Source organism: Protopterus annectens, chromosome 8.part0 (genome assembly GCF_019279795.1).
Source record: "Protopterus annectens isolate FY-2018-M chromosome 8.part0, PAN1.0, whole genome shotgun sequence".
Lineage (NCBI taxonomy): Eukaryota > Metazoa > Chordata > Ceratodontiformes > Protopteridae > Protopterus > Protopterus annectens.
In genome coordinates this window covers 641,133,503-641,160,978 of record NC_056741.1, presented here as the reverse complement: position 1 = coordinate 641,160,978, position 27,476 = coordinate 641,133,503, and the positions used below count along the sequence as shown (strand labels likewise).

Genomic DNA, 27,476 nt, shown 5'->3' with positions numbered 1-27,476 from the left:
AAAACTTACTTAGTTCACTTTCTAACCAACTACCCCAAGAAACCATTATACTTGGTGACTTTAACATTGACTGGATAACCTGTTCATCCCAGCACCCTACTAACCACATAAATCTCTATGGATTCTCTCAATTAATAACCACTCCAACTAGAATCCATAAACCAAATAGGAAAGAAACAACTCTTGACTGGATCCTTATTAATAACCACCCTAGCATTTATACTCCAGGAACCCTTCCTGATAATATTAGTGACCATATGCTTACATATGTCATTAGACAAAATTGCACATCCCAACTACCCATAAACTCAACACATCCCGCTCAAAAAATTCTTCAACCCTGATAATTTCCTGAATGAATTGCAAGCATGTGACTGGTCTCCACTGACTCACCTTGCACTTGATGAGGCAGTGACCTACTTTAACACCAACTTTCTTAAAATCCTAGACTATCATGCTCCTTTTTGCTCTACTAGGATAAGATCCAAATCTGCCCCATGGCTAACTAAACAAACTAAGCAAAAAATGATCCTAAGAAATAAAATATAGGCCAAATGGAGAGCTACCAAATGTCCATCTGATCACCTCCTCTTTAAACAATTAAGAAATGCCACCAAGAAAGATACTCTTAGAGATAAAAGGAATTTTATCTTCACCTTCAACAAACCAGTCAACAAACCCCTCAAAATTTTGGTCTGGTATTAATAAACTTCTTAAACCAGGACATTCAACTACTCCTACCCCTTCAGGCTTCAACCTCAACAATTCCACCCAGATCCCAGATGCCTTTAACAATTATTTTACAGAAGCCATTCAAACTCTAGCTAATTCATTACTCACACCTACTGCTTCCTTACCAAATACCTCTAAAACCTCATCTAATACCTTTCATATTCAACCTGTCGCTACATCTCATATTTTTAAGCTTCTCAAAAACTTAAACCTTGTACCCCATCTGCTGACCAACTCCCATCTGAATACCTACAAATTGCTGCAAAAGCTATAGCCTACCCCATATCCATACTTATAAACAGGACTATCTCTGAAGGAAAAATCCCTACCTTATGGAAAATATCTCACATAATTCCTCTACATAAAGGGAGCTCTTCTACTGAGCTTTCAAACTTTCGCCCTATTGCCTTACTCTCTCCATTATCAAAGATAATGGAAAGATGCATACACAAACAAATTCTCAACTACCTTCTACAAAATAAACTTCTAGCCAACTGTCAACATGGCTTCAGACCTTTCCACAGCACTACAACTGCCCTTCTTTCCTTCACTGACTCTATTAATAATAATCGGAATAATAACCTCTTTTCCTCCGACTGTTCATAGACCTGTCAAAAGCCTTTGATATGGTTAACCATAATATACTTCTTGACAAACTAAATCTCTATTCACTTGACTCACAAGCACTTCAATGGTTTAGGAGTTATCTCCAAAACAGGCAACAAGCAGTGCTTTGGGACAATAACCTATCTTCTTTACTCCCAGTAAATATTGGTGTTCCACAAGGCTCAATCTTAGGTCCCCTTCTTTTTTCATTATTTATCAATGACCTACACTTGAATATACCTCAAGCCACCTGCATTCAATATGCTGATGACTCAACTTTAATCTGCACTGCAAAAAATGTTCCCTCCTCCAGTCCCTCACCCAAACAGTTTTCCAAAATGTAGAAAAATGGTTTTTGCAACAATGCCTCCTCCTTAATCCCAAAAAAACAAAACTACTTCTCTTTACTCCTACTCACAAATCTCCCACACCATTCTTCACTATATCCTCTAATAATGCTACCAATATTAACCCAGATATGACCACTCGCCTATTAGGTGTAACTATTGACAACCATCTTAATTTTGATGACCATATTAACACCACCATTAAAGCTGTTAACAACAAAATTGGTACTCTCTATAGAATTAAACCCTTCCTTACCCCATTAGCTAGAAAATACATTGCCCAGACCCACCTTATCTCCACCCTTTTCTATGCCTCTGCTATATATACTAAATTATCTAAAAATAACATTACCAAACTCTCTACCTGTTACAATAATATAGCTAGATTCAGTACTGCTACTCCCCTCAGAACTCACCACTGTCTTAACCTCAAACAACTAGATTGGTTAGAACTGAATAACCACCTACTCTATCAACAGTTACTTATCATTCATAAGACCCTTTTCTACCCTGATAATACCCCTAGCCTTACTACATTGATCTCACCCTATAAAAACCTAGCTACTCTACGCTCTGCTAATAAACTCCTAGTATCCTTGACTAAATCTTACAATAAAGCTGGGGACTCACTATTTTCAAATACTGCAGGAAAAACCTGGAATCAACTCCCTCATGAAATATCTAACCAAAACTCTACCTCTCTTTTCAAAAAAACATATCAAAGAACATCTTAAAACTCAGTGGCTTTGTCCTTGTGCTAACCCTGACTGAAATTGCTTCTCCACTACTCCTAACTTTCCTCCCCTCCCCTGACTATGCCTCTAAATAAGACTTTCAATTTTTAGACGTTTTACATCTTAGAAATAGGCTATACTATAAATTCTTTGTCTCATTCAATTCTATCTTTGTGTTTTGCATATCTGTTTTTGTTAGACTAACTGTATATGATGCATATCTATATAATTGTCTGTTTTTGTCATTTGTTTTTAAACAAGGCTACCTTTGTACTTTGTACTTTTTCATTCATATCGTTGTTTTGTTTATATTTTTTGTTTACTGCTAGTGTTGGAGCTTTTCTCCCCGGGCCTCTACTGAAAACGGATGTATGTCCAGCTAGACTAGCCCGGTCAACAAATGTAAAATAAATAAAATAATAGCATCGGATCCGAAGCACTTACCCTAAACAAAGTATGAATCATCCCTGGATCCTGTACCTTCCAGAGTACCATCCCCATTCTTGGAGAGACGCCGACATTCCAGGTCTCTATCAACTGCCTCATCCTCTCGTTCACCCAGGAGCCTGACAGAATCTGTTGGTAGAAAGATGAGAAAATTCCTCTCTGCACAGATTCAGATGGGAGTTCTCCAAGCTCCTACTCCTTCAGGTCTGGAGACCTTTACTAGTACTCCACCACCCAGCTCTTTCTCCAATCCGAGCCATGGTTTCAGAGCCCTTGGATCTGAGTCTTCCAGGACCATAATCTGTGTTGGATCTGAAGACTGTTGTCTCTTCGGCTTTGATACTTTCTCTGAGTGCACCAGCTATGAGAGTGTCTGAGCCAGACAACTCTCGAAGCCAAGCATCATTGTCGGATCCAAGGTGTTAGTCAACTCCGAAGTTGTTGGAGCTGTCTCTGCCCCTCAAAGGCTCAGCATTTGATAGCTTGGCTCCAACTTCTGCCTCAAGTAGACTGCCTTCGGGTCAGAGGGAGACGATGAGCCAGAAGCATGTCTTCTCATCTCTGTTGGCCTCCTTCTCCCAGGAGCGCTCTGCCTTTCAGGTGGTAATGAATGTTATTTGCTTCTGAAGAATGGACAGTTCCACCTCCCTCAAATCTCCCTTCTGGATCCCCCCCATACATCTCTGTGCCTTGAGCATCTTCATTCTACTCCACAGGGACAGCCGGCCCAAAGCCACCAGGCTACCCAGCAGGGTATTCTTCTTTCTTCCAATACATCTCCAGAATATCCTGCTGAAGAAGTCCCTAGGAAGAGAAAATGCAAAAGGATACACTTGGACTCTCCTCAAGAGTCGTCACTGAAGATACTGATTTTGATGAGGGGGAAGAGTCCCCAAGATCACCACCTGATGACATCTCCTTTAGAGACATTCTAGAGATACTCAAACAAAAGGGTGGTTGGTCTACAGATAACCCTTCCCAAGAGAAATCCGTATTCCTGGAAGCCTTTGGTTCTGGTCCATTTTGATCCTCAAACAAAAGGGTGGCTGGTCTACAGATAACCCTTCCCAAGAGAAATCAGTATTCCTGGAAGCCTTTGGTTCTGGCCCATTTACCTCCTGGGTGACTCTGCCCATCAATAATCTCATTGATTTGATCTCTAGGCAGGCGTGGAAGAAACCCAGTGCTGTTGAGGTGATCCCCAAGAGACCAGACAGGACTCTGGCACTACTGAAAGGAAGACAGTTGTGGAGCAGAGTTCATCTGTCTTTACCCCTAACAGAGAGTCTACGGTATTGGACAGATTTGGGAAGCATGTATATGGTTCAGTGATCTTTGCACTCGGGTCGCTGATTTATCTAGCATATTTCACCAGGTTGCAGAGGGATGTGATTATGGAACTCACTCTCTAAATCCCTCTCTGGGACCAGTACTTCTGAGGCACAAAGCTCTGTTGCCTAACAGTTGACTACCCTGCAATCAATCACAAATTCCTCCATGAGGCTCCTTTCACATGCTGCTGAAGGTACCTCAAGGGCAGCAGATTCAGGCATTTCCATTAGGAAACATGACTGGATGCACCTGTACGATTTTGTGGAGTGCTTCAAATCCTCGTTCGTCAATGCACTCTTTGACAGCAGTTTGTTGTTTGGCGCTAAAGAGAAGGACACACTCTTCAGGTGTGAGCCCAGATGGAAACACCCTCTCGGCAGTGAGTATATGTTTTTCAAACCCTCAAAGAACCTTGTCTAGGAATCAATTAGGTGGTCAAAAGACTTTCAGAAAGTCCCAGGGTTCTTTCCAAGATCCACGTGGGGATAATTCCCCCAGGGGAAGAGAGGGGAACTCAAATGGAAAATGCCACCCACATGGCAGAGCAGGCCTGCAGAACCGGGGGTCAAAGATTTTTAGTCTGACAGACCCTATCAGTGCTCCTGAAAGGAGGCCTGATTGTCGATCTCTGGAGGCAGTTGGGGGTCATCTATCCCTGCACCAGAGAGCCTGGCTAGACATTATAAAAGACACATGGGTGCAAAAGATTATTTCCAGAGGTTATATAACTCCCTTTTCCCTTCCCTCCTCCCTTAACAGTCAATAAAATCCCCGATGTTCCACTGCATCACAGGAAAGCAGTGGCTCTAAAAATAAACAGCTGCTAGGAAAAAAAAGAGTCATCCAAGAGGTCTCCCCCAGACCAGACAGAATCTGGAACTTACTCAAGATTCTTTCTAGTGCCCAGAAAACAGGGAACTGGATACCAATTTTGGATCTCAGTAATCTGAACAAATCGGTTCAGTATACAAAGTTCCGGATGGTCCCGGTTCAGACCAATTTGTCTTTCTTGCACAAGGATGGCTGGATGTGTTTAGCAGTTCTTCAGGATGTCTACTATCCCATAAAAATGAACAGGTAATCCAGAAGATATTTACACTTCTGGCTGGGAGCCAGTCATTACCAATTCAGAGCTCTGTTCTTTGGCCTCACCACAGTCCCCAGGGTGTTCACCAAATGCATGGCAGTAGTAGCAGCTCACTTGAGACTGCAGGGATTCCAGGTGTTTCCGTATTTGGACAAATGGCTCATAACTGTTACGGCAAGGCATCTTCTGATAAAAGCTCCAGACTATGTACTCCAAATTTGCTCTCATCTAGGGATTATTATCAGTCACAACAAATCTTAGCTAGAAACAACTCAGACACTAGAATTAATAGGGACTTTGTTCAATACAGTGTCAGTAAAAGCTTCCCTTCTTTTATCAGATGTTCAAACTACTCGATTTCAAGTCAAAAAGATAACTCACAATTCTCTATCAGTTCAACTGATTCTGCAAGCCTTGGGGTCAATGTCAACTGCAATACTTCTCGTACCATTAACAAGATAATGCATGAAAATTCTTTAATGGACTCTAGCAACTCATTGGTCTATTCTACAACAACCTATGCCCATCCAGATCAGAACAACTCAGGCATGCAATAAGTACCTATTGTAGTGGATGCATTCAAATCAGATATTACAAGGCTGCCCCTTTATATTCCCCTAGCCTAAAGCCATAGTGGCCACTGATATATCCCAGACAGGGTGGAAGGGTACTTCTTTGGAAAGACAGTCCAAGGCACATGGTGACCCGACGAGGTCAACATGCATATCAATGTCCTGGAAATAAGAGCAGTTCTCATACTGTTGCAGGCTTTTCAAGACTCGCTCCCTTCCTGAATTACTGTGATTTAGACAGACTATATGTCAGTGGTATGGTACGTCAACAAACAAAGAGGAAACAGATATTACCACCTTGTGTCGAGAAGCTGTAAGAGTGAGGCAATAAGCGATCTCATCCAATCGATTTCTGATAGCAAAGCACATTCTGGGGAAATCCAACATAATAGCAGACAAGTTGAGCAGGTCCATTTTGTTACCTTACAACTGATCTCTCAACATGAGAGTTGCAGAAAAGATATTCCACCAATGAGGCCAACCTTGCTGCGACCTCTTTGCATCTCCCCTCAACAACAAGTGCAGCATGTTTTTTGCCCTGTTCCCTCCACCAAGGGAATCCCCAAGACAAGCTCTCCTTCATGACTGGACCCCGGTCTCCTCTATGCGTATCCCCCAACCCCCTTAATCTCCAAATTTCTCCAGAAAAAAACTCAATTGAAGAGCAAAGTCATCCTAATTGCCCCTTACTGGTTTTGTCAGATTTGGTTGCCCTTTCTTGGCCTCATCTAGGTCACTCTCCATAAATTCTATACCTAATTCCAGACCTCACCCAACATATATGATTCACCTGGACATTTCAGGCCTAAAGCTGACTGCATGGTTTCTCCACTTCCACTGATATTCTCTAAATTCTCCTTCCCTGTCCGTCCTATGCTTTTATCTTCCCATAAAGCTTCCACCAGAAAGAATTACAGAAGTAAATGGAAAATATTTGTTTTTTGGGTGCAGCAAAAAGACAATGACCTTTTTTCAGCATCAATACATATTGTCATGGAGTTCCTGACTTCAGTCTTTAATAAGGGGGCTAACTTTTAAAGTACAGCTAGCTGCCATTTCAAATTTTCATATAGGAATTGACAACTTTACCTTAGCCTCCTCAAAACTTTGTAAAACCTTTATAAGGGGATCCTTTCTTCTGAGACCACATTTTAAAAATCCAACTCCACCATGAGATTTAAAATTTAGTATTACAAGCTTTGACTCAATCTCCCTTTGAACAAGTAGCGAAACATAAACTAAAGTTTTTAACTAAGAAAACTATCTTTTTGGTAGCTATAACTTCTGCTCAAAGAATTTCTAAACGTCAAGCCTTGTCTTCCAAGCCTCCTTATTTAATATTCTATAGAGCTAGAGTAACACTACCAACCAATCCCTCCTTCCTTCCTAAGTTGGTGCCAGAATCCAACATCAATCAGTCCATTAATCTTCCAGTTTTCTTTCGAAATTTCACAAAGGTGAATACATGTTACATTTGTTGGACATTCACAGACAGTTATGTTTCTATTTGCATAGAACAAAGAATTTCAGAAAAAAAGATCAACTGTTTCTTTTGTGAAATCGAAACTGGCAAGCCAGTTGCAAAAGTAACTTTAGCCAAACAGTTTACTGATTGCATTTCATTTATCTATACCAAATTTGGCTTGTCTTTGCCAAAACATTTGACAGCGCATTCAACCAGATCCATGGCAACATCATTGGTATTTTTATCCAGGTCTTCTATGGATGACATCTGTGCTACTGCAACTTGGGCTAATCCTCATAACTTTATTACTCATTACAAATTGGATTTGGTCTTCACAGGAAGAGCAGCCTTTTGGCTCAACAGTGTTTAGGAATATCCTTTCTTTAGAGTCCACCTGGGAATTCAAGTATCTGGGGACTCTGTCCCAATTGTTGAGGAATGAATGAAAATTGACAACATCAGATAAAGAAGTTATGTATCTATCATAGTGTTCCATCTGTGTTATCCATTGTCATTCTTTCTCAACTCTCCTTCCTCCAACTCCCTACATTCTGGATATTAATTTCTGGAAGAATGAGAAGGTTATAAAGGACCAAAGTTCCTTTGGTTGAGCTCCAGGTATTGGTTCCTTTTGTTAATGTGCAAAATCTTTTTTTTTTCATCAAGAAATAACCTAGCAAACAAGAACTGAGTTATGTTAGGAGATAGAGCATTATGGGTAAGGAATATGCTTGAGAGTTCTAGTAACCACAAGCTGTAAAAAATAACTGGTTCGGATCTGAACCCAATTGTTGAGGAATAATGAAAATGGACAACACAGATGGAACATTATGGTGAGTACATAACTACTTTTTTTTGGGAGTTGTGAAGGGTAAGAAGTACATATAATGGAAAAATATCAGTGTGTGCATTTTATTTCTAATATCCTTTCATAGCAGAATGAAATGTTGAGTGTTCTTCAGTATGTACCTGTTGATTTGTTTCCTTTCTAATATTAGTAAGTGCTGACAGGGTTAGAAAAATATTAGAAAAGTTTTAAGATTTTTCTGAACAGAAAGTTCTATTATGGAATTCAGAATTTGTGTCTAACCTAAAATGTCATAAAAAAGCAGTCAGGAGATCTTAGAATAAAATAACGCTGTAGTGTTCATTTCTAATTGGTCAGTTACAGTTTTATGAATGCTACAATAATGTGACTTTTAATGAAAAAAGATATAAAATGGTATGATTGCTGTAGCTCAAGGAAACAGTATCTTGATTTCCTAGTCCTTGTATGTCTCTTTCTGTGAAATAAAGGGGGTTATTCTGTGTTGAATAGTCTCATGTGAAACTTGGTACTTTGACAGAGTATAATGAGTTGGCAGATTTTAAAATTTCTCTACAGAGTACTCCGTCAGAAATAATTGGTAAGTAAGCAAATGGGTATAACTATGGAAATGATTCTTTTCAGCTGGGACACAAGATCTGAATTGCAAAGTCACAGTAATGCCATGTTATGTTTAACTCTGGTGGTCCAAAAAAGAAATTGCTAATAAATAGAAAACAGAACCTAAACCAACTATATCTGAAGTACTGAAAATTGTAATGGAGATAAAAGAACTGGAACTGGGATCTTTAGAAAAGGGAAGGTCTGAATTGCATAGAAATAAATGGAAATTATAGGAACAATACATGCAAAATAATGTTCTGGAAGAGGAGTGAGGTTTTAGGAAAGGCAGGAATTGAGCAATTTGTGTAATGTTGAACTGATGACAGCTTTAAAAAATGAACATATGTGATGTATAATTTATCTAACTGGAAATGTGTTAATATGATTTGTTTTCTTTTATATAAATGTTATGTCTGCCTATGTCTTATGTGATAATTTAATAAAAATGTTAAAAAAGCAACTCTACCGGAGCAAGTCTTTCACTTAGGACTCTACTGTAGAACACAGCATGTGTGCTCTATCTCTATGAAGCATTTTAAAGACTGAACGTGCATATAAACAGCAAACACGTGCTAGCTTCAGTGCCATTTGGAGAGTGCAGCCAGAGAGTGAGCATATATGAGTGTTATAGCTAGTTTGTGTATAAGTTTACCCAAGTTAAAGTTATTAAGCCTCAATCCTGATGCGTTTGTACACAATAAAGCTGCATGAACAGAACCCATGAAGTCTTGTCTATTACATGCAGACTAGACGAGTGACATGGTGTCAGAACCGGGATTCTAGAGACTGCTTTCCAGAGCTACGAGGTGCTGATTTATCAGTAAAGGTAATCTAAGAGAAACAAGCATGAAGAAGAGCCAGAAAAGAACCAAAGGTAATGAAAACTTGAATGAGCAGTTTATTTTATAAAAAAGATAAAACAGAGCATTACAAGAGCACAAACCACATTATTAAATAAGCAAGAGGCAAAAAAGGTTTGTTGATTAAACAAAATGTTTAAAATTGAGAGATCTGAGCATCAGAAAAGTACAAAAGAGGTTTAGAATTACTTAGGAATTGCAAAACAGGTGTGTTTAAGGAAAAACTAACGTGTTTAAAGCTATATAGCCATGTTTAAAGTAAAATGAACACAATAAAAGTATAACGGGCATGAAAAGAGATTAAACTAGCAAAACAAATATAATAAGCATAAATAAAGCAAGGCAACTGCATTTATTTTTGCCAAAGTGCAGTGTTTTGGCATAATTACTACTTTGTATTGTATTCAGGGCATAACTAGAGTTATTCGAAGTATCTCAAAGTGTGTAAAAGTGCTTACAGTGTCTGCTTTTTACTGTGCATGTATTCTGAAGAGTTTGTGTGCAAAGTGCAACTATTTCGTGAAATACAGTCAAAGTACAGCCATTTCGAAAAGTTTCTTGTGCTGGGTGTGTCTGTTTGCAAAGTGCCACCATGACATACTGTTTCTTGCATTGTAAAGAATTATCTAGCAAAGTGCCACCATTTTGGAGAAGTTTCAGTGTGTCGTGTATTGTTTATTCGCAAAGCTCAGTTACTTTGAAATGTTTCTTACTCTGAGCTTCTTCTGCCCAATTCATTTGCACAGTGCAGTTATTTTTAAATATTTTACACTGATAAGTGGTGAACTCTGCAGTACAGTAATTTCAAGAGTATTACAGTGCCCAAGATACTTACTTAGTAAAGTTCAGTTATTCAGAAGCTTGTTGTGCTATTCAGCATAGTTATGAATACTGGCATAAATTTCTGGTATATGTATATGTGCATATGTTTGTGCATATTTGCAAAACCCTTCACTGATATGTGTTAATATGGCAGATGGATTTTGAAAGCCCTTACCACTTGTACTTGATCAGAATATTTCAGAGAATTGGAGAATATTTGAGAAAGAGTATGCTATTTTTATACAAGCAGCTTATTCTAACAAAGATGCATGCACCAGGGCATTCATTTTGTTAAACCTAGCTGGGTCAGAGGCCATTGAAAGAGAATGTTCATTTATGTATGCACCGCAGTATATGAGGAAGAAGGTGAAAACTGCCATATTGCTGTACAGGCTGAATCAAGGGAATAGCCCAAGTGTTTGAAGTGCAAATTCAGAGACGTGTGCAACCCCCAGACAAATATTACATTAGAGAGGCATTTGTTTTACACAAGAGATCAGAAACCAGGGGAAACATTTGCAGCTTATATTACTGACCTGAGGAATAAAGCTAAAATGTGTCAGCTTGGTGACTTAAAAGACAAGCTGATAAAGGACAGGCTTGTGTGTGGTATTAATAGTGCCGCTGTGAGAAAGATTTTGTTTTGTGACAGTGATTTAATGCTGAGCAAAGCTACTGAGATTTGTCATATCCATGAAGTTACAGATAGGCACACAAGTATACTTGCAAGTGATAAGAGCATGGTTTTGGCAGGCTCTAGAGCAAATGTAGACAACATGCAACATGTGGCAAACAGAAGCAGGCCTAAGCACATGGCAGCCAGAGCCCCTCTGTGTTCTCTGGGGTAACCATGTAGTTTTCTAGCAAGTTCTAAGAAAGAAGCAAGCTCAATGTAGTATAAGCGTGAATCAGCAAAACCCAAATCTAGCCTTATAGTTAACTCGCAATTGTAGTGCCGATCATGAGTCTAAAAGAGAGAAATGTTTGCCATTTGGTGAGCAATGCCACAAGTGTAAAAAATGAAAGCATTTTCAAAAGGTTTGCAAATCAGGTAAACCTCACACAATTAGAAAGAAGGGTCAATCAAAAAAGCAAGTTGATCATATAGAGAGCTGCAATTCTAATTTCTATGTAGATGGTGTATCAGTAACTGATGAAAAGGTTGATGCAGTGAATTTGTTGGCAAACAACAAAGTATTTTGCACTGATCAGATCAATAGTAAATCCACTGAGCTCAAAGTAGACACTGGTTCAAAGTGTAATGTCATGTCAGCAGACACATTTGCAAAAGTAAGAGCTGGTGAATAACTCAATGTGGCCAGTAGTGCGAAACTTGTTGCTTCTGGGGATGAAGAAATTCAAACCGAAGACTCAGTATTACTTTCATGTTATCTGGCTAGCAACTATTACAGATTGTTATTCTATGTAGTCCGAAGACCTGTGCAGTCATTACTGGGTCTCAGAGGCAGTTTAAAAATGAATCTGCTTTCTTTTACCAAATAAGTTCATCATATAAGCAAATGTCCTAGTTCCAATTTTTTTGAAGCCATTTTCTCAGAGTATGTTGATGTTTTTGATGATAAGTTGGGCAAACTTCCAGTTGTGTATTCTATGAAGTTAGACCCAGAGGTCAGGCCAGTGGTCAGACCAATAAGAAAAGTTTCAAAAGCTATGCAGGATAAAGATAAAGCTCAGCTGGTTAAAATGATGCAGCAAGGTATAATTTGTCCAGTTACAGAACCAACTGAATGAGTGTCGTCCATGGTAGCAGCCCACAAGAAAGGCTCAGATGAAATCAGAATACGTATTAACTCAAGAGATTTGAACAAAGCATTAAAGAGACTGCATCAGCCAATACGTACAGTCTTAGAAGTTGCAGCCCTAATACCGAATGCCACTGTTTTTTTCTGCCTTGTATGCAAAAAGTTTATTTTGGCAAGTGATGCTTGATTGCAAATCCTCATTACTGACTACTTTCAGTACCATGTTTGGCAGACACAGATTTCTAAGGATGTCATTTGGAATAAATTCTGCAAGTGAAGTCTTTCAGCATGCAATGGAGCAAATTTTTTTCAGGTTATTCTTGTGCCATAATAGTAGATAATTTCTTGGTTGGAGGCAATGGTGAAGCAGAGCATGACAGAAACATTTAAGAGAGTTCTAGAAAGAGCACGTAAAGTGAACTTAAAGCTCAATCCTTGTGTAAATTCAAACTACCAGAAGTTACATACGTAGGTCATTTATTTACTAGCACTGGCTTGAGACCAGACCCGTCCAAGCAAGGAGCTATTCTTGAGATGCCAGCACCTGATAATGTACAAGCTCTAAAACGTTTTCTTGGCATGGTCAACTATTTAGGCAAGTTTATAACTGACTTCAGTGAGTTGACAGCACCTTTGAGAGAGATGACTCGCAATCTTGGCTGGAACAGCACCAGAGAGCATTTGAAGACCTTAAGTGGAAAATTGCCACCCCACCTACGTTAAGGAACTATGATGTTACTAAACCAGTAACTCTTTCCTGTGATGCTTCAAAATTTGGTCTTGGCACAGTTATTCTTCAAGAAGGCAGACGAGGAGCCTATGCATCTAGAACTCTTACCCAAAATAAAATGCAATATGGTCAGACTGAGAAAGAACATTTGGCAATAATGTTTGCATGTTCAAAGTTTCATGATTATATCTATGATCGAGCTATTCAGGTTGAAACTGATCACCAACCTCTAGTTACTATTCTAAAGAAGCATATGCATTCAGCTCCAGGGAGATTACAATGAATGATGCTCACACTGCGCAAGTACAACTTCAACATGGTTTAGAAAAGACAAACTTCTTTATCTGGCTGATACCTTATCCAGATTGCCCAGAAATACAACAGAACAGCTTGACGCAGAGAATTTTTACTTTGATGTAATGGAAGTGTGTAATTTTTCTACCGTGAGAGCTGATGAGCTGAGAGATCATACAAAGACTGATCCAATTTTCCAAAAGCTCAACCACTACATTAATGCTGGATGGCCATCAAAGCAATTTAGTGTATCACCTGAAGTGCAAACTTATTTTCCTTACAGAGATGAGATGTTGATGGAAGATAGCATTATTTTCAAAGGTCCTAGAATTGTTGTTCCTGCTTCCTTACAACATGAATATATCCTGATTTTTTCATCGTAGTCACCCTGGTTCCAAATCTACCAAAAGAAGGGTGAGAGAACTAGTATTTTGGCCTTCTCTAGTAAAAGACATTGATAAAGTACTTTCTTCTTTTTCATTATGCAGTAGTACTAAACCCCATTTGCAAAGAGAACCACTTCAGCTAAGTCAAGGTCCTGAACTACCTTGGTCGACTGTAGCCACTGATATATTAGAGTGGAACAATCACCATTACTTAGTATTGGTAGATTCTTATTTGAACTGGTATAAGATTGTTTTACTACCTAACCTAACATCCACTGCTGTTATCACTAAGTTGAAATGTCATTTCTCAGTCCATGGTAGTCAACAAAAAGTTATTTCTGACAATTGTACTCAATTTACTAGTCAGTTGTTTCAGAAATTTGCAAGACAATGGGACTTTGTACATGTTGCTAGTAGTCCAGAATATCCACAGTCAAATGGATTAGCTGAACGTGCAGTACAGAGTGCAAAGCAATTACTTGAAAGGTCAAAGCGTGACAATACCAATGTCTTTTTAAATGTATTCAGTCTCAGAACATACCCCATGCCAATATACTTGCATCGCCTGCTCAGAGAATTCTATCCAGGCAAATCAGAACAACATTGCCTATTACTTCCAGTTTGTTAAGGCCTAAAGCTAAGAACAACAGGACCATTAGTGCCCAATTATTCAGGAAGCATTCTTTCCATAAGTCCAACTATGATATATCGAGCAGATTTCTTCGTTTGTTGAAAGAAGGTGAGATAGTGAGGATACAAACAATGAAAGGTTTCGACCAGATTGGTCAAGTAATAGGTATATGTACTGAGCAGAGATCCTACTTTGTAGAATCTGAAGGTGTGGAGTATAGGAGAAATCGCAGACATCTTCTTCCTGGCCAAGAATCGATATTGCAGCATTGTTCCCATGATACAGACTCTACGTCTCAGAGCAATCCAGACAATGTTCCTGTTGTAGAATGTGTCTTAACCTCTACTTCCATTCCTGATGATGTTCCCGATGTTCCTAAGGCTGAACATTCAGCAGAGACAGTCCCAGTTGCTAAATCTGATTCTAAACTTCATGTCGCACGTTTTGGTTGCATTTCCAGAGCTAGTGTGAAATAGACAGCAACCCGGACTTGATTATATATATGTGTATCTAGTTCTGTATAATTGCATGACAAAGAATTAGTTGTACAGATTGCATGTCAACTGATATTGTCGATATTGCATAACCTATTTCCTAAAGAGGGAGGATGTAGAACAGAGCATGTGTGCTGTATCTTTAAGAAGTGTTTCAAGAACTGAGCATGCATATAAATAGCAAGCATGTGCTAGCTTCAGTGCCATTTTGAGAGTGCAGACAGAGAGTGAGCATGTATGAGTGTAACAGCTAGTTTGTGAACAAGTTTACCTAAGTTAAAGTTATTAAACCTCAATCCTGATGTGTTTGTACATAATAAAGCTGCGTGAGCAGAACCCATGAAGTCTTGTCTATTACATCCTGACTAGATGAGCAACATTCGCTATCCCTTTCTCTTTGCCTACACTCTGATATCAAGCCCTGGTAAGGAAGTCAGTCTCTAAATTGCAGTCCAAGCTTCTTCTATGTCACTCTATTACCTTTCCCTCTCTAACTATTTGCTCTTAATACATTGGTTCTTTTGCCAGTTTTCTTGAGAACATTCCAGCCCACTCTTGTCTATTTTCTGTACCGCTACCTGCAGTCATCCCTAATGATACAATATCCTTTCTCCATTCCTTAGTCCTTAGAATGCTTTCTGCAACATTGTGAATATAATATTCTGTATGCTTGTTATTATTCCCCTTAAGGATCTGCATCCAAAATCTCACACACTGCTTATTTCTTTAACCCCCCCTTCATCATCATCCCTTTCCAATTTGAATTACTACCTTCTGTTTGTGTTATGTATATATGAGGCTTAACTATCCAAATTATCCCTTCAAATCAGGTAATCCTAAAGCATGTTGTTCTACTGGGAGGATCAACTTATCACACTTAACTATTGCTTTCTTCATGTCCCAGATATATTTATTCATCTCTTTATTAATAAATATCCACAACTTCTCCTCTGGATGACAAAAATAAGCTTGACCTGCATATAAAACTAACAGGACGAAAAAACATTTTAACCACTTATATCTTGTCTTCCATATACATACTCTAGAGCAGGAGTGTCCAACCTGCGGCCCTCAGAGCTCTTCCATGCGGCCCGCGACCCTTAAATTTAAATTTAATTTCACATTTTTTCCGTGTGTTTACACGTCCGCGTAGTTTTGCTCTTCTGCGCATGCGCCAACTTTCTTTTTTTTACGTTTTTTTCATACCAGCGTCTTTCCGCTGGTATGCGCATGCGCGAAAACACCGTTCGGGCGATTTTTAAAAAGAAAAGCTGCAGGAAGGAGCGAGATCGTAGCAGAGAGAGGATTTATTATTTCTTAGTTTACTTTATTTCGTTGTGTGCACACCGACTACACTACAACAAAGGTAAGTTACTTTATGCTATGAAGAGGTGCCTTATTATTTGTTAATTTGAACGAGTTGTTTCGCACAAAAATGAGACCTGCACATTGTTGAAAAGTTGGTCATTTTTACTGGATGTGGCGTATTACTGACTCACAAAATGGCAAAAGCAGAATCAGCATATGAGGAAAGCATAGAAGGCCAATCAGAGACACAGGGGGTTTGTCTGTTCATCTATATTCCATAGAGATAGGAAGGGAATGTCTGCTATGTAGGTAAATCCCATTTATCATCTCTGGGTCCAGGCTGGGAACCTCATAGGTACATCAGTCTTATTAGTCAATGCAGGGATTCTTGAGAGGTTATGCTGTATTTTGTTGTTTTTTTGGTTATTGCATGCTTTGTTGAACAGATTAGTTCCACTAGGTCCTACTAGAGATGAAGGCTCAGCTCGCCAAGAATCTATGTGTTGCTAGTATAGCCTTTACTTAAAACATCACATATCTGTAAATCTCAAAAGTCTTTTACTGGTTGTATGCTAAAGATTGTGACCTAGTTGTACATCTCAGAAAACAGCAAACATAAAGTTGCCTAATATTAATGTGGCTTTCTCTTGATTTTTAATGGTGCATTTCAAAGTGCAGCAGGACATGTTGTTATTCTGTACTGTAGTATAGGAAAGTCTCACAATGATAGTATGCCCTTACTCTATTTGACTAATGTGAATTAAGGATCATTAAAGCATTCTGCACAGATGGCCTAAATAACACAGCCATAGTAGCAAATGTGCAGTATTAGTTCTTGTACCTTGGAAAGGTTTTATTTTATTTTCTCTTCCATTCTCAGTGTTCGCAGATGCATTGATCCTATTGTAGGGCAGGGTAAACACAATTTGTCTTGAATAATTTGAAACTCATTTTAGGTTTTTGATGATTCTCCAGAATTGTAATCCGTTTTATTTTTTCTGTAGTAATCAGCACAACAAAGCACTAAACATGTCTTCATCACATCAATGAATTTATAATATGTAGCCATAATAAAGTCTGAAAATAAAACATGTGCTTTATGAACCTGTAGTAAATTAGAGGTTGTCCTGTATATGTTTTGCATTGCCTATGGGGAAATAATGCAAAAGAAACATGCAACCACAATTTTATTTTGCACTCTTAAAGGATGATTGAAACAGATCCATTAATATTGGTATACATCACTGAGCGGGAGGGAGTGCTGTTTACCACTTGGTTTACTTAGTTAACCAGAGTTAAACAATGAATCCTATAGGACTGTAAGCTTAACATATTGCCCATATTTACATTTTTCTTCTTAACTGATCTTTTCCATTTTTATTATGTATTTATTTATTCAGCAAGTTATAAGGGTACTTCTTCACAAACATAAAGGTACCAAACCAAAACCAGTATGTAGGACAGAAGGAATGAGTTAATTAGTGTTTTTTTTTTTTTTTTGAGACCAAAATTATTCAGTTGCTACATATTGAAAACAGATGTCCATTCCCGTTTCAGAGGTCAGTCAGTTCCCCATAATTTCTTTAGTTTCCATTTTAAGGGGATGTGCAAATGTAAGATATACTTGCATTGCTGGTATTCCTTATGTTTTTACATATTACCTAGCATTACTTGGTTCCAAGTAGTTCTTGTTAATAAAATTGCTTGCTGTATTTGCACTGATTACACTCTGGTGCCTAAATGCATGCACATTATTCACAGAGTAAATGTAATACTTGCAAACAGCTTCGCATCTTATCCATAGTATCTCTGAAGATTCTAAATATGTTTGTATCTTAACTGTAATTTAGCCTGGATTGTCAAACAAATTAACAGCACCAGTGATGCAGCCCGGCTAGTCCCCTGTTTAATCAGTGTCAGCACTTTCATAAATATTTCATGGCCAGCCAGGACAAGTAAGCACCAGTGAGATAAGTACATTGCTTTTCACTTTGGGTTTGTTTATTCAAGTTTTTTTCCCCAATATATCTTCATACAGTTTAGTAAAGAATAAGAGAATAGTCTTATGTTATGCAGTGGTGTTTGTATTGACAGAAAGTATTCTGTGCTGAATGACTGGGGGACTCCTAATATTCCATATACCTAGAATTGGTTGGCAAAGGAATCTTTAATGTTGGGATAACTGGGGTGCTTTTAATACAATTGTTGAAGTTGTTACTGGTTTCTTTTTGTGTCTCCAGATAGGAGAGGTGGGTAAAAATAATGCCTTTTTTATCACTTTCTCAAATTGCTACCATTGGTCTTGTTTAAAAGTGTAAAAATATACAAATGTGGATTTGTTGATCAGAACACCTTTAGACATTGCGTTTGAATACTCAGTATGGTTGTGAAGTTTGCATTTTCAGTTCTGTGCAGCACACAGTTGTCCTTTATCACTTCTCTGTTTAAGTTTTAGTATTTCCTTTCCTTGTTTCTAGGAGTGAGAGGGAAAGACTGTTAAGTTAATCAAAAGGTGGAGCTGATCTAGTTCATTTTCCAGAAAAAATATCTTGCTAAATGGAGCATGAGTGTTCCATAACTAGGAAGCCATTTTAAATTAGTTTTAATTTTTTGTTGATGTAATAGGTGTCATATTTTAACAAAAAATTAGGTGTCATATTTTAACAAAAAAAAAAAAAAGAAAAAATTATCTTAGCTGCACATTGTTCACATTTTGTGGAACTCCTATTGTTTTTAATTTTTTAACAGCATAAGCAAGCTGGTCTGATTTTTACTATTGATGCCAAAAAGCATGGTTGTACATAAGTATTTTGCTCCCTTAGAACTATGCTTCTGGAGAACTTAAATACTTTCTCTGGCATCTAATTTAATAAGCTACTGTAAAAGGAGATGCTACAAAAGTATACAGCTCTAAGATTGTTGTTGTGTGACATTTTGTACCTGTTTAGAATGAGATATTGAATTTTAGGGCAAATATTATGCATTTATTAATTTATTTATATTTATTAATTTATTTATTGTTCAAATTAACCTACAATACAGCCACATTAGTCCGCATAAGCCTGTGTTTGTTTTTTTGTTTTTTTTGTTTTGTTTTTTTTTTTGGTCCTCACCTGCCGTTTGCCCCCAGACCATTTTTGTTGACTCAATGCGGCCCTTGCAACTGAAAAGGTTGGACACCCCTGCTCTAGAGCTTCTGGTTTCTCAGTTTTTGCATTATCCTTATTTTCAATGTATTATGTGCCTGAATAAACTCCAGAAAAGCTAAAACATAGCATGTCCTCCCATATGTAGTTTCTAACATTTTATATTTTCCAAACAATTTACTGTTGCAGTGCAAATGTAAGAAAACACACTAACACAGGCGCTGTTTTGAGACAAGAGTAGCCTAGTGGAGATACAAATGTTTACTATTAGGCTTCTACTTTAGAACAGGTGTGCACTTATACCTTATTAATGAGCATCCATATGTGATGTACTCTTTAAATGAAGCTTAGATTACCTGTACTTATGTGTTTCATATGTATTCTTCCATACATATGCAGAATAATCATGTTATAAGATTTTCAGTATGAGTGAGAGACATGAACATCAATAATGAAGTGTCAATCACAAAATATAGTTGCTACCTTGCAGAGTAGCAATACACATTTAATAACTGTACAACTCCCGTTTCCTCCAACCTCTAGTAAACTGTGGTTCAGTGTAGGGGGGGCCTTCAAATCTAATATATAACGTTACAAAATAGGGTGAAAAGAAATAATATATATGGCTGACAAAGTAATACACAGGAAAAATGGCTAAGAGAAGGAAGACTACAGGGATATTCTACTGGATCTACTGAACCATCTAAGATGTGTACTCTATACCACTGTGTTATAAGCCTGAGTGGGATATTATAACATGTTAATCTCAAATTCCCATGTCCGCCTATTTAGAGACGTAAAGCGCACTGTTTAAGACAGAATAAACATACAGCAAGAGGACAGAGCTCAGGTACATGGAAACAAAATGACAATAAAATGAATCAGTCATGCTCCTTACAGATTGGTGCTGCTTAGGATAAAGAATGCACTGCCCTCTGGAATGGGTACCACCTTCTCCTTGGGGGCAAAGTCTTCCAATTTGTTGGCACTTGATTCTGCCAGGCTGTCGTTTTCTCCCTCTTCATCATCTTCGCCTGTGGAAAAGTAAAATCAGCAATGCTGCTAAACATCTCAAACATCTCACTAATAAGATATATGTGAAAAAACATGACTGCTGGCATATGAAGTTAAATATAACACATTTTAAAAGGATCTGCACACCAGTAAAACTGCAGAACATTAATAAATTCAAATGAGTCCACTTAGTTGTTGATTAAAATGTACTACACTCACTAGCAGCAAACATAACTTATCTTTTATAAGAATAGGCAGACTGGAAGCAAGTTAATTCAGTCACTGTATATTTTATCAACTTGACAAATGCTGCCAGTGGTCAAAGGCCAGAAGTGCAAATGCTGTGTACAGTTTCATATCTGCCATTCAGACCAGTTAAACTTATCTGTCAAGACTAACCCTTTCTGCTAAATGAACATGGCTGATGAGATATTTGTATTTCTAGCAAAGATAAGTGTAACAGTACTTTACAGGTATACTATGTATAATTGTTGTATAACCTCAGCAAGATCCTTCCTGGGTGTCCTGCAGAGTTCTACAGCAGCAGAGAGAGAGAAAATGGAGACTTTGAGTGGATTAAGTACCCCTGTTTTGCTTTTTAATGTTTATTTTTGCTAGCCGCAGTATTCAGAGCATTTTTTATTAACTTTGCAACTTATTTGAAATGTTTTTTTCAATTCTGATATTGTTTGCACAACTGATCATTTTTAAGTGTTTTTTAACTGTTGAACTGTCGAGGACTACATACTCAAGTGTGATGCTATTTTTTTTGCTTTAAAAGTGTTTGTCTTACTGTATCTGTTTTAATTTTTGGAAAAAAATCCTAACTCTGCTTATTTCCCACCTTTCTATAACTAGTAGAGTCCGTTTTTCAGATTTTGCTAAATTCTGGGCTGTTTTGTAGTTTCTGTGTTGCCCAGACCTTACTAAGATAGAAAGAAGCTTCTCTGTTTATCAGTGAAAGTGGTGAGCTTTGAGCAGCCTATCTGTCACTGGAGGAGTGGTTTCAGCTCAGAATCTGTAGTTTTATTGGCCATTTTGGGCTATTTCTATCCCTTTCATCTTTCTCTTTAAAAATAGCATGTTTTGAGCATCACACAGCATTGTTTAATTAGGGCTAAACTATTCCCAATGCCAGAAAGTCTGCTCTTCTAATTTTCCCTTAGAACTAGCCAGTTTTCTAGTTTTAGCACTCAAAAATGTTTCCTTGTGCTCAGCACTTGTTCAAAATTTGTGGCAAGCACTAAATAATCTACAAATTACTGCAGCATTCAACTTTCCTCACTTGTTAGGAGAAAAACAGTTTTTAGTACTTAAATTAATAAGCAGCTATCCCAGGCATGTCTAAGGGGCAGCTCCCGGTATTTTCCCCTGTCCACCTGATGAATCTGGGCATCTTGGGACAATGTAGCAATTGCCTCATGTACACTGACAACCCTCTCCCTACTACCACCCAACACTACAACCTGTGAGAGATGCATTTATATAGCCAAACTGGAAGCCAAGATCTCTCCAGCCAAGACTGTACTAGACAGTCAAGAGAAGAAGGTAAACACCTGCACCACACCACACTCAACACATAGTACATCAAAATCTACACCACCTAAAACCACACATAGTAACACAAAACACACACCTACATTTGCGGAGGCTCTCAATAAAAATCTGCCCAAACAACAAACTCCAAAGCTGAAACACAAGCAACCACCACACCCCAATACTACGCAAATGACACACAGCCCACAAAATCAGGGTGCCCATAAGGCAAAACAATGTACCCAACACACTAGTCATAAGTGACTCTATAGTCAGGCACACTGATGTCCCACTCACCAGGCTAAACAAGGAGAAAGTTACTGTCAACTGCCTGTCGGGTGCCAGGACCTGCCACGTAACGCAAGCACTCAGGTCACTTCACAAGTACAAATATGACTGTCATTGTCCATGATGGTGTGAGTGACCTGAGACGTACCTCCCTGGACTACAGGAAAAGACACATGAAGGAGCTCTTGGCTCATATAGCCCAAGCAGGTATGACCCTAGCCCTGAGTAGCATCCTGCCATCGCCCAAAATGATACCACAATACAAGGACAAAATGATTGACTTCAACAACTGGTTAAGTTTCTGGTGTCATTTTAAGGGGGTCCAGTGTCTGTCTTCCTGGGACAACATGATCGACAGACCACGATGCTTTGCCAGAGATGGCTTGCACCTGTCACCCCTGGGATTCTGGATACTGGCTAAGGCTCTTGCCACCCCTATAGTGCCTTTTTTAGGCAAGGTTCAAACAACAAAGTCACCAGTGTAGCAGGTATAAGCAAGCAAAATCTGACGGTAATGCTACTCAATGCTAGAAGTCTAAACCTCAAAATGCACTCACTCGAGGCACTCCTTAAAATGGAGAACATCGACATTGGTGCAGTGACGGAGATCTGGTTCAAGGCTCCAGAGAGCACCCCTGCATTACCAGGTAATAACTCATACTACACCTTTCAGCCACCTAACCTGAACCAAAACACTAAAGGAGGAGGCATGTCCATATTCATTAAGGATATCCACACCTCCAGGCTAGTTGCTCAACATAATGCAGCCGAAATTATTGAAGTGCAACTAACACTGGGCAGGACTGCAATCCAGGTTTTAGCTTGTTACAGATCCCCGCCATGCCCCAGGATGCCCACTCCATGTTTCTTGATATACTGGGTAATATTAAGGTACAGCCCAATAGCTTAATAATGGGAGATTTCAACTACCCCACGATCAACTGGGAAAACTACTCATGTACTAACTCATTTGGTCAATGCTTTCTAGAATTCATAAATTCCAACACCCTGGATCAGCTTGTCCATACCCTCGACAGGGGCAGCAACATCCTGGACCTGGTTATTATCAATATGGGCAACAGATGTTCCACGCCAGAGGTCAACTCCTCGCTGGTCAGATCCATCCAAAAGCTAATCACCCTAGACATCAATAGCCCCCACCCTTCATTAAGGAAACCACCGTAAAAAACTTTTCCAAAACGAATTTCATGCTTCTTAAAACAGAAGTAGCAAGCTTCACAACACCCATACAGACGGAAAATAGAGGTACAACTGCTGAATCCTATACAAATGCACTGTATAAGCACATACACGAGTGCATGCATTGTGCCAACTTTAACAAAACCAAGATGCTATCCTCCAAAGAAAGGAAGCCAATCTGGTGGTTCCCTGCCATAAACAAACTCTACAACAGAAGGAAGAAGCTGTTGCAAAAAAAGTAAAATCCTCTGATTGCGGGAACTCCCTGGTCAGCCTCAGTAAGAAACTGAGATCCCTCATAAAATCCTCCAAAGCTAGTTGTGAAAATAAAATCACCACTGATTCTAAAGACAACCACAAAGCATTCTACAGCTATGTCAAGAATCTCAATGGCGACACTCAGATCTGCTCTGAGCTACAGCACAATGGCACTAGATATACAGAACGAACTGATATTGCCAACATCCTAGCAGATAGGTTCAGTGCAAACGTCACTCCCCCTCACCCCCCAAAGGGCCCATCACTATACAGGAAGAATGCAAAGCCCCAGTAATCATGGCTGCATATGTAAAGACCGCACTCTCCAAAGCCAAGAACACAGCATCCATGGGACCTGACAACATCCCAGGCTGCGTTCTGCACAAACTGGAAACCCACCTAAGTACCATGTTCAATCATAGCCTCACTTCAAGCTTTATGCCTTCTGAATGCTGCACAGCGATGGTTATCCCACTCCACAAAGGGAGCGCCACCACAGACCCCGGGAACTACCACCCCATTAGCCTAACAAGCCTGGTCTACAAGGCCATGGAACATATCATCTTGGAGCTTATAAACAAGGACATAGATAACCTCCAAACTCTGGACCCCACTCAGTTTGGGTTTGTAAAAGGAAGGTCATGTCTCCTAAACCTGACTGACTTCTTTGAAGCAGTCACCAGAGCCATGGACGAGGGTAAGGTGGTGCACACAGCCTATGTTGACCTCACCAAGGCTTTTGACACCACCCTCCACTCTGGAATTATAGATATACTCACTAGACTGGGAATAAATCCCTATGTCAGAAGATGGGTGGCCAACTGGCTCACTGAGAGAACCCACACTGTGAAAGTAGCCGACTCCAAATACAACTTCAGACCAGTGACAAGTACTAGAGGGCTCAGTCCTGGGTCCTCTCCTGTTTGGTATCTACTTCTCAGAAGTCCAGGCTAATATAACAGGTCTTTGGCTAATGAAGTTCACGGATGACTGCAGACTAGGTGCCATAATAGAATCGCCTAATGATGTGGACATTCTATAAAGGGGTCTCACTGAGACTGATGCTTGGTATCAAAGTCATGGCCTCAAGCTCAATGCCAAGAAGTGCATTGTCATCCTCTTTGGGAAAAACACTGTACCCATGAACTACCAAATAGGCGGTAGCCTACTAAACACTTAAAAGTGTGATAAGAGGCCTTGGGACATAGGCTGACAGTAGTCGCTCCTTTGATAATCGCATCGCCACAGTAGTCGTGGCACACCTCATCACAAAGGGGTTCACCTCCAGAAAAAAAGAGGTCATTGTTTCTCTCAACTCATCCATCATCAGATCGATTACAAAGTACAACGCCCCATTTGGCATGTACCTCACTAGACATCTACAACAACTAGAAAGGCCACAGACTCTACTCCGTCACTTATCGCCTACTCAGAGGCGACCTCTGCCTAACATACAAAGCCATGTAAAACCTAAATCTGTTGGACATGCTACACTTAAAGAAACCCCAATCTGTCTGAGCCACACGCTCCAGGGGCCTAAACCTTGCCACCACTATAAATAGAACATGCTGGAGGGATAGATTCCTGTTCCAGAGACTTCCCATGCTCTGAAACAGACTACCCATTCATGTCAAGCCAAGCTCCTCATTAGCCCTCTTTAAGAAAAATCTTGACAATTAGATGGGAAATAGGAAATTCATCCCGAGGATCACTTCTGTGGCTCTGCTAGACAGAGGAGGAGGAAAATAACTTTCTTGGGTGACGAAAGCCATGGACGTTTTTTGGCTAGGCTTATATAGGCCCCAGAGATGATAGCCTAGGACCTACATATGTATCTAAGAAACTTAGGTGCTGCATATCTGAAATGTAAACTGTCAAAATAAGCAGTCTGTGAACAAGAAGAGGATTGCACTGTATTCTGAAGTAGCCTGAAATTCTGCAGACTAAGCAACTACTGCATATATCTAGTTTGCTATACCTTGAATCTCTCTCAACACAGTCTAAAAACCCAGAAACATAAAATCCCTTATACTTGCAAATGCTGAGTTCATGCCCAGGTAATGCAGAAGCTGTTAAAAGCTCAAGACAAACTACAATCTTTAGCCCACTTATCAGTGCATAGCTATAAGCAAATCATCATCAAACTGTAAAAACTTGCCAAAATTGTGAAAAGATAGTTCAGTGGGATGGGCGTCTTTCTAACTGGACTGAGAAAAGGATCACTGATGCACAAAATCAGGATGAGTGGCAGGAGATGGAGACAATGAAAGAGAAAGTACAGTTTTGTACCTACCATAAATGTAGATGTTCGAGTGCTAATACAGCTGCAGTCATAACAGATGGGGTTTTCCTGCCGTCAGGCGGGTCCTCGGTCGGCCGAATTCCAAAGTCTAGGTCCAGCGTCGGATGTCGTCGCTTCTTCCCTGATGTCAGTGTGACAGGGGTATAAAAGAACCAGCCAACGCCATTTTCTTCAGTTTTTCTTGCCCCAGATGTCATGTGCCCCCAGAAGGAAGGCAAAACATAAATTTATGTAATAATGCAATGCAAAATAATCAAAAAACAGTAGTTGCAAGCAAATACACCATAAAAGAATACCCCAATCAGGTTGTATGAGGAGGTGTTAGCCATTAGGCCTGTCCCAAGAGGGGAAGGAGGGAGGGAAACCTGGACTGCAGCTGTATTAGCACTCGAACATCTACATTTATGGTAGGTACAAAACTGTACTATGTTCATCGTGCATACAGCTGCAGTCATAACAGATGGGTAGAATCCCAAAGCTAAAAAAGGGGTGGTAGGCACTAAGTGGAACTAGGAGGAGCCAGGATGCCCTGCAAGACTGCAGTGGCAAAGCCCACTCTAGATTTGGAGTATAGTGGTAGGTGATAGTGCTTGGAGAAAGTATGTACAGAACTCCAAGTGGCTGCTTCCAAAATATCTTTGGTAGGAACCCCCCTGAGGAAAGCTGCAGAGGTAGCTGTGGCCCTTGTGGAGTGAGATCTGATGCCTGTAGGTACAGTTTTACCATGAAAAGAGTAACAAAAGCGTATGCAGTGGGCTATCCATTTTGAGATTGTCTGTTTGGAAATAGGCTTCCCTTGAGCACCTGTAGCATAGGACACAAAGAGTTGCTCTGATTTTCTGAAAGGCTTTGTTCTGTCCAAATAATAACGGAGCTGTCTGTGAATGTCCAATGAATGTAGTAGTCTCTCCCCTTTGTTTTGTGGATTAGGGTAAAAGGTAGTTAAGTGGATAGCTTGATTCAAGGCTACCCTGGATACTACCTTTGGCATAAAGGAAGGATTGGTTCGTAAGGAAACTCTGTCCTGATGGAAAATGATGAAAGGCTGCACAGCCATGAGGGCTTGTAGTTCCGAAACCATGCGTGCTGAGGTGATAGCCAGAAGGAATGCTGTTTTCCATGACAAATATTGCAGTTCTGTTGAAGCAGCTGGCTCAAAAGGAGGCAGGGTCAGTTTTTCTAGAATGAAATTGAGGTCCCAAGCAGGTACTGGTTGCTTCCTTGGGGGTTTTATGTTCTTAGCCCCTCTGAGGAACTGTCTTAAGAGAGGGTGAGAGAATAAAGGAGGATCAGTGTTGTATTCTGCAGAAATGGCTGAGGCATGGATTTTGATGGAGGAGAATGAAAGTCCACTGCTTAGCATCTCAGCTAGGTACTGTAATATTTGAGGTAAATTCAGTATTCCAGGATTCTGACCCTTTTTCTGATTCCAGGCACAAAACCGTTTCCATTTTGCGGAGTAGGCTTTTCTAGTAGAAGGCCTTCAGGCCTCCAAAATGACATCCTGCACCTCTTTGGAGAGTAGGGTCTGTTGTGAATTTAAGGAATCCTCCATGTGGCTAGATTGAATGTTTTCAGCTGACTGTGAAGAGTTTTGAAGTTGTGCTGAGTCAGTAGAAGAGGCATTACAGGCAGGATCCATGGTGGGGAATGCGTCAGGCTCCTCAGGAGTGGGTACCAGTGTTGTCTTGGC

At 39.6% G+C, this 27,476-nt stretch overlaps 1 protein-coding gene across 1 annotated transcript in view; it reads right to left on the bottom strand.

Annotated features, from left to right (window-relative positions):
- The window catches only part of CACNA1F (calcium voltage-gated channel subunit alpha1 F), a 4,101,209-nt gene that overhangs the window by 1,887,463 nt on the left and 2,186,270 nt on the right, over positions 1-27,476 (bottom strand). The window contains 1 exon segment of the mRNA XM_044079296.1: positions 20,084-20,156. Within this exon segment, the coding sequence (XP_043935231.1) occupies positions 20,084-20,156 (73 nt within the window).